This window comes from Carlito syrichta, unplaced genomic scaffold, assembly GCF_000164805.1.
Source record: "Carlito syrichta isolate Samal-C Ts95f unplaced genomic scaffold, Tarsius_syrichta-2.0.1 Scaffold109816, whole genome shotgun sequence".
NCBI lineage: Eukaryota > Metazoa > Chordata > Mammalia > Primates > Tarsiidae > Carlito > Carlito syrichta.
Window position 1 is genome coordinate 6465 of NW_007053912.1, and position 6584 is coordinate 13048.

Genomic DNA, 6584 nt, shown 5'->3' on the forward strand with positions numbered 1-6584 from the left:
CACTCCAGTCTAGGTGACAGAGTGAGACTCCAACTCAAAAATAAAAAATAAAAAATAAAAAAATTAGCCAGGCATGGTGGCGCCTGCCTGTACTTCCAGCTACTTGGAAGGCTGAGGCTGAAGGATTGATTACCTGAGCCCACCAGGCTGAGGCTATGGTGGCCGGGAGCATTCCAGTACCCTCCAACCTGGGTGACAGAGTGGGACTCCAACTCAAAATAGTAGAGTGGGGGGGGTCTCACTCTGTCACCCAGGCTAGAGTGTAGTGGAATGATCACAGCTACCAGATCCTCAACTTCCTGGGCTCAAGTTACCACCTCTGGGCTGGGCTTGGTGGCTCAGCCTGTAATCCCTGGGGCGGAGTGGATTGGGAGACTGGGGCGAGTAGATTGCCTGAGCCTGTGGGCAGCCTGGGCAACTTGAGGAGACCTTGTCTCTATAATAAATAAAAAATTATCCAGGCGTGGTAGCACATGCCTGTAGTTCTGGCTACTTGGAAGGCTGAGGCGGAAGGATTGCTTGAGCCCAGCAGGTCGACACTGGGGTGGCTGTGAATGTGCCACTGCACTCCAGCCTGGGCAACAGAGTGAGACTCCAACTCAAAAATATAAAAATAAAAAGTTACCACATCTAATTTTTCTAGGTATTTTTTGTAAAGATGAGGTCTCATGATGTTGCCCAGGCTGGTCTTGAACTCCTGAGCTCAAGTGATTCTCCCACCTTGGCCTTTCAAAGTGCTGGAATTAGAACCATGAGTCATTGAGCCCAACCTAAATAAACACACTTTAAAAAAAAGTTTTAGGGTTGGGCACGGTGGCTCACACCTATAATCCCAGCACTTTGGGTGGCTGAGGTGAGAGGATTGCCCGAGCCCATGGGGTTCAAGACCAGCCCAGGCAATTTGGCGAGACCTCATCTCTACAATACATCAAAAATTAGCTGGGCATGGTAGCACGTGCCTGTAGTTCCACCTACTTGGAAGGCTGAGGTGGCAGGATCGCCAGAGCCCAGCAAATTGATACTGGGGTGGCCATGAGTATGCCACTACCCCCCAGCCTGGGCAACAGAGACTCCCCCCCAAAAAGTTATAGAGTTCCAGGAAAACATTTGTAGTTCCCACATAGCCTGCACCCAATTTCCCCTTTTATTAACTTTTTTTTTGATTTGGAGTCTCACTCTGTTGTCCAGGCTGAAGTGCAGTGGCATGCTCATGGCCACTGCAGCCTTAGCCTGCTGGGCTCAGGTGATCCTTCTGCCTCAGTCTTCCAAGTAGCTGGAACTATGTGCCACCTCGCCCTGCTAATTTTTATTTATTTATTGTAGAGGCGAGGTCTCACCAAGTTGCCCAGGCTGGTCTGGAATTCCTGGACTCAGGCAATCCTCTCGCCTCAGCCTCCCAAAGTGCTGGGATCACAGGCTTGAGCCACTGTGCCCAGCCTTTTTTTTTTGAGTTGGAGTCTCACTCTGTTGCCCAGGCTGGAATGCAGTAGTATGTTCTCGGCCATTGCAGTGTAGACCTGCTGGGCTCAGGCAATCCTTCTGCCTCAGCCTTTCAAGTAGCTGAAACTACAGGTGCGCGCCACCACACCCAGCTAATGTTTGATTTATTGTAGAGACAAGGTCTCACCAAGTTGCCTGGGCTGGTCTCGAACCCGCAGGCTCAGGCAATCCACTCACCTCAGCCTCCCAAAGGCGCGGGATTACAGGCTGAGCCGCCGAGCCCGGCTATTACATTTAGTCATCATGTATCCTTAGCCCTCTTGGCCTCGACAGTTTCTCAGACTTCCCTTGATTTCGGTAACCTTAACCTCAGTCTCTTTCTTTCTTCCTCCTGTATATAAGCAGGTTCTGGTAGGAAGGTGAGAGTTAGGGGTGGAGACGTGTGTGCCATTAACCGCACCTCATTGTCGTTTTTTGAAATACAGGTGTGGAAGTGGGAAAAGTTCTGGCAGCCCCAGGGTCTTAGGAGAACAAAAAGAGGCCAGGAAGAGAAAGGACGCATTGCTGAACGCCACACCCTCGTCGCACCGACGAACCAGAGGTAAGGAAAGGGTGTCGGAACACGAAGGAGAAGCCCGCACGACAATGACGTCATGGGCGACTCCCGGTGGCGAGCCGTTCGAGCTCCCTCTAGCCCCTCAGTCTCAGTAGTGCCTCAGCTTCCGAATGTCCTTCCGTATTAAATGAGAGAAACGTCGCGGGCCGACTATATTAGCCCCTTTGTTTCCTCTCCAGCGCAGATACGACGCGAATCCAAGGAACTACCGTTCCCAGAAGACACCGCGGCGTCTCTTGCTGCATTTCTACTGGTTCGTGTTTGTGACTCCCAGCCAATAGGAAATGGGCTCCTTGATACGTGCCAAAATGGCGCTGTCTAGGATCTAGAACTACATTGTCCGGTAGGCTTAAATTTTGGGTGGCGGGGGATGAAAAGGAAATATGGAATTGTAGTTACAGGTTTGAGGAAGGTGGAAGAAATGGGGGACAAATTTGGATTTGGAGTGGTGACTGCCGAGGGACGCACTGACAGCTAAGGGCGTAATTAGGCAACCAGAACTGGCTTAACTCCTTGCTGCCTTCTGTAGTCTTTGCATTAGCCCCTTTGATACCCTCTTCTTAGTGCCCCAGTTCAAGGAAGGATGATTTAGGGGGGAAGAACAAGACAGGATTTCTACCTTGTCTCCTTTCCCCTCTTCCTTTTAGTTCCTCTGCCTTGCTTAAATTTTCTCCATTCTCATTAACTCTACCTTCCTCTGTTGTTTTCCTCAGAACCTCATCCCTTCTCTAGTTCTATCTCTCTTACGTCAAAGTTGGCTGTCACCGGCCCCGCCGCCTCAGAGTGAAGTTATGAAGGTGGTGAACCTGAAGCAAGCCATTTTGCAAGCCTGGAAGGAGCGATGGAGTGACTACCAATGGGCAATCAACATGAAGAAATTATTTCCCAAGGGAGCCACCTGGGACATTCTCAACCTGGCAGGTCTCAATTGAAGTGGGAAGGGAAGATGGGAGGGATAAACCCAGAAAAGTTGTAATCACTCAATTTTACTTTCTATTCCCCTTGCAGATGCATTGCTGGAGCAGGCCATGATTGGACCTTCTCCCAATCCTCTTATCCTGTCCTATCTGAAGTATGCCATTAGCTCTCAGGTAAACTGCCTCACCCCCACCCCACCCCCGAAAGTGAGGGTTTTGGAGATAAAAGACTTGGAATGCATTTTTCAGCTTATGATTTTAGATGAATTTGAACAGATCATTTCTCTGAGTTTGTTTTCTCATAAAAATAATAACCTTTCATTTATTGTGATAAATATTATATTTACTTATTTTTTTATTTTTATTTTATTTTATTTTGTTTTTTTTGAGTCAGAGTCTCACTCTGTCGCCCAGACTGGAGTGCAGTGGCCGCTCCTGGCCACCGCAGCCTCGACCTGCTGGGCTCCGGCGATCCTTCCGCCTCAGCCTTCCAAGTAGCTGGAACTACAGGCACGCGCTACCACGCCCGGCTCATTTTTTATTTATTGTAGAGATGAGGTCTTGCCAAGTTGCCCAGGCGGGTCTCGAACCCGCAGGCTCAGGCAATCCACTCACCTCAGCCTCCCAAAGGCGCGGGATTACAGGCTGAACCACCGAGCCCAGCTATGTTTACTTATTTTATCAATAAATATTCATAAATGCTTGTATGTGCCAGACAGTGCTAGTCCCTGGGGATGTAGCTGTGAACATGACCTGATCCCAGTACACAAAGAATTTAGTGGATAATATAGTTATGTAAATAAGCGGTCATTCGCAGGACGGGTTTATGATAAAGATTAGGACAGAGTAGAGATTCTCCTTGATTTATGATGGTATTATGTCCTGGTAAACCTATGGTAATTTGAAAATATTGTAAATTGAAAATATATTAAATATGCCACCTAGCCTACCAAACATCATAGCCTACCATAAATGTGATAAAAACACTTACATAAGCTACAGTTGGGAAAAATCATCTAACACAAAGCCTATTTTATAATAAAAGATTGGATATCTCAGGTAATTTGTTGAATACTGTACTGAAAGTGAAAAACAGAATGGGTGTATGAGTACTCAAAGTACAATTTCTATTGAATATGTATCCCTTTCCCACCATCATAAAGTAAAAAAATCCTAAGTCAAATGATTGTAAATTGGAGATTACACTGTGAGAGGGGCACCCAATCCAGTCTGAAAAGTCAGGGAATGCTTTCTGGGGGAAGTAATGTTTAAACAAGACCTGAATATTGAATGGGTATTGGCCAGGCAGATTGATGAGAGTTTGCAAAGCACAGAAAAGCATATGTAAAGGCTAGAAGGTAGAAAATCACATGGTAGTATTTAGGAACTAAAAATAATTTGGTATGACTAGAGCAGTAATTTTACTCTCAGGACTCCTTTACACTCTTTTTTTTTTGTTTTGTTTTTTTTTGAGTTGGAGTCTCACTCTGTCGCCCAGACTGGAGTGCAGTGGCCGCTCCCGGTCACCGCAGCCTCGACCTGCTGGGCTCTGGTGATCCTTCCGCCTCAGCCTTCCGAGTAGCCGGAATTACAGGTGCGCGCTACCACGCCCGGCTGATTTTTTGATTTTTACTGTAGAGATGAGGTCTCGCCTGCCCAGGTGGGTCTCGAACCCGCGGGCTCAGGCAATCCACTCACCTCAGCCTCCCAAAGGCACGGGATTACAGGCTGAGCCACTGAGCTTGGCTCTTTTTTTTTTTTTTTCAATATTTTTTTATTATGGTTTTGTGGGGTACAGTTAAGGATTAGGTGTACAAGTATGTTTCATTCAGGCACCCTGTTGATAATCTTTTTTTTTTTTGAGTCATAGTCTCACTCTGTCACCCAGCCTGGAGTGCAATGACATGTTCCTGGCCACTGCAGCCTCCACCTGCTAGACTCTGGTGATCCTTCCACCTCAGTCTTCCCAGTAGCCGGAACTACAGGAGTGCGCTACCACACCCGGCTAATTTTTGGTTTATTGTAGAGATGAGGTCTCGCCAAGTTGCCTGGGTGGGTCTTGAACCCTTGGGCTCAGGTAATCGACTCACCTCGGCCTCCCAAGTGCTGGGATTATAGGTTGAGCCACCGAGCCCGGCCATAGGGGAATTTTCTGTCCTCGCAATAAATCCTTCTTTCTCACTAAAAAAGAAGAAAAAAATAGCTGGGCCTCTTTTCTTCAAAAAAATTAAAAAATTAGCTGGACGTGGTAGCACATGCCTATATTCCCAGCTACTTCTGAGGCTGAGGCGGAAAGGAGGTCGAGGCTGTGGTGAGCCATAATTGTGCTACCGCACTTCAGCCTGAGTGACAGAGTGAGACCCCCAACTCAAAAAAGAAAAGAAAAAAAAAATAACCCATTCCATATTAATATAAATAACATTTTAATGAAAAATAACCATATTTTCCAAAACAATAATATTAGGAAAATGGTAGTGTTTTGCATTTTTGCAAATTTCTTTAATATCTGACCTAATAGAAGACTGCTGAATCCTCATGTCTGCTTCTGCATTCTTTTTATTTATTTATTTTATTTGAGTTAGAGTCTCACTCTGTCGCCCAGACTGGAGTGCAGTGGCCACTCCCGGCCACCGCAGCCTCGACCTGCTGGGCTCTGGCGATCCTTCCGCCTCAGCCTTCCAAGTAGCTGGAACCACAGGTGCGCGCTACCACACCCGGCTAATTTTTGTTTTATTGTAGAGATGAGGTCTCGCCAAGTTGCCCAGGTGGGTCTCGAACCCATGGGATAAGACAATCCACTCACCTCGGCCTCCCAAAGCGCTGGGATTACAGGCTGAGCCACCGAACCCGGCTGCTTCTGCATTCAGTTGTTGGAGTTGGTTGTTTTGCTTGAAGTATATGAAGAAAATATGGCCTCACACACCATGTTTATTTTATTTATTTATTTAATTTAATTTTATTTTTTTGTCTGTGTGAGAAAGCAGGATTTATTGAGAGGACAGAAAACCTCCCACAGTGGGAGGGGACTCGAAGGGGTTGCCCTGTTGTTTAGTTTGAAAAGGGAGGAGTGGCCAGGCATGGTGATTCATGCCTGTAATCCCAGCACTTTGGGAGATGGAGGAGAGAGGATTGCCTGAGCCCATGGGTTCGAGACCAACCTGGACAACTTGGCGAGACCTCGTCTCTACAATAAGTCAAGAAATTAGCTGGGTGTGGTGGGGCATGCAGCTACTTGGAAGGCTAAGGCAGAAGGATCACCTGAGCTGTGGTGGCCATGAATGTGCCACTACACTCCAACCTGGGTAACAGAGTGAGACTCTGACTCAAAAACAGATAAACAAAGAAAAAGCAAAACACACAGACACACAAAAGAAAGGAAAGGGAGGAGTATTTTAATAATAAACTTTTAAGATTACTGTGGATATTTTTCTTTGGTATGACACTAAAATGCAACAAGTAGTATGAAGCCCTGTGAGTGAACTTTTTATACTCTGTTATAATAAAATCCACTGGTCCTGCCGGGCTCGGTGGCTCAGCCTGTAATCTCACGCCTTTGGGAGGCTGAGGTGAGTGGATTGCCTGAGCCCACGGGTTTGAGACCCGCTGGGCAG

At 46.9% G+C, this 6584-nt stretch overlaps 1 protein-coding gene across 3 annotated transcripts in view; it reads left to right on the forward strand.

Annotated features, from left to right (window-relative positions):
- Window positions 1-2124: 2124 nt before the first annotated feature.
- MED24 (mediator complex subunit 24) overlaps window positions 2125-6584 on the forward strand; it is a 34167-nt gene continuing 29707 nt past the window's right edge. The window contains exons 1-3 of one of the 3 annotated variants that reach the window (XM_021717845.1): window positions 2125-2399; window positions 2811-2977; window positions 3065-3147. In XM_021717845.1, coding sequence (XP_021573520.1) covers window positions 3131-3147 — 17 coding nt within the window. In that variant the 5' untranslated portion in view covers window positions 2125-2399; window positions 2811-2977; window positions 3065-3130. Of the gene's footprint in view, window positions 2400-2607; window positions 2978-3064; window positions 3148-6584 lie in introns of those variants that run through there. The other 2 variants (XM_021717839.1, XM_021717842.1) reach the window with 2 other exon arrangements.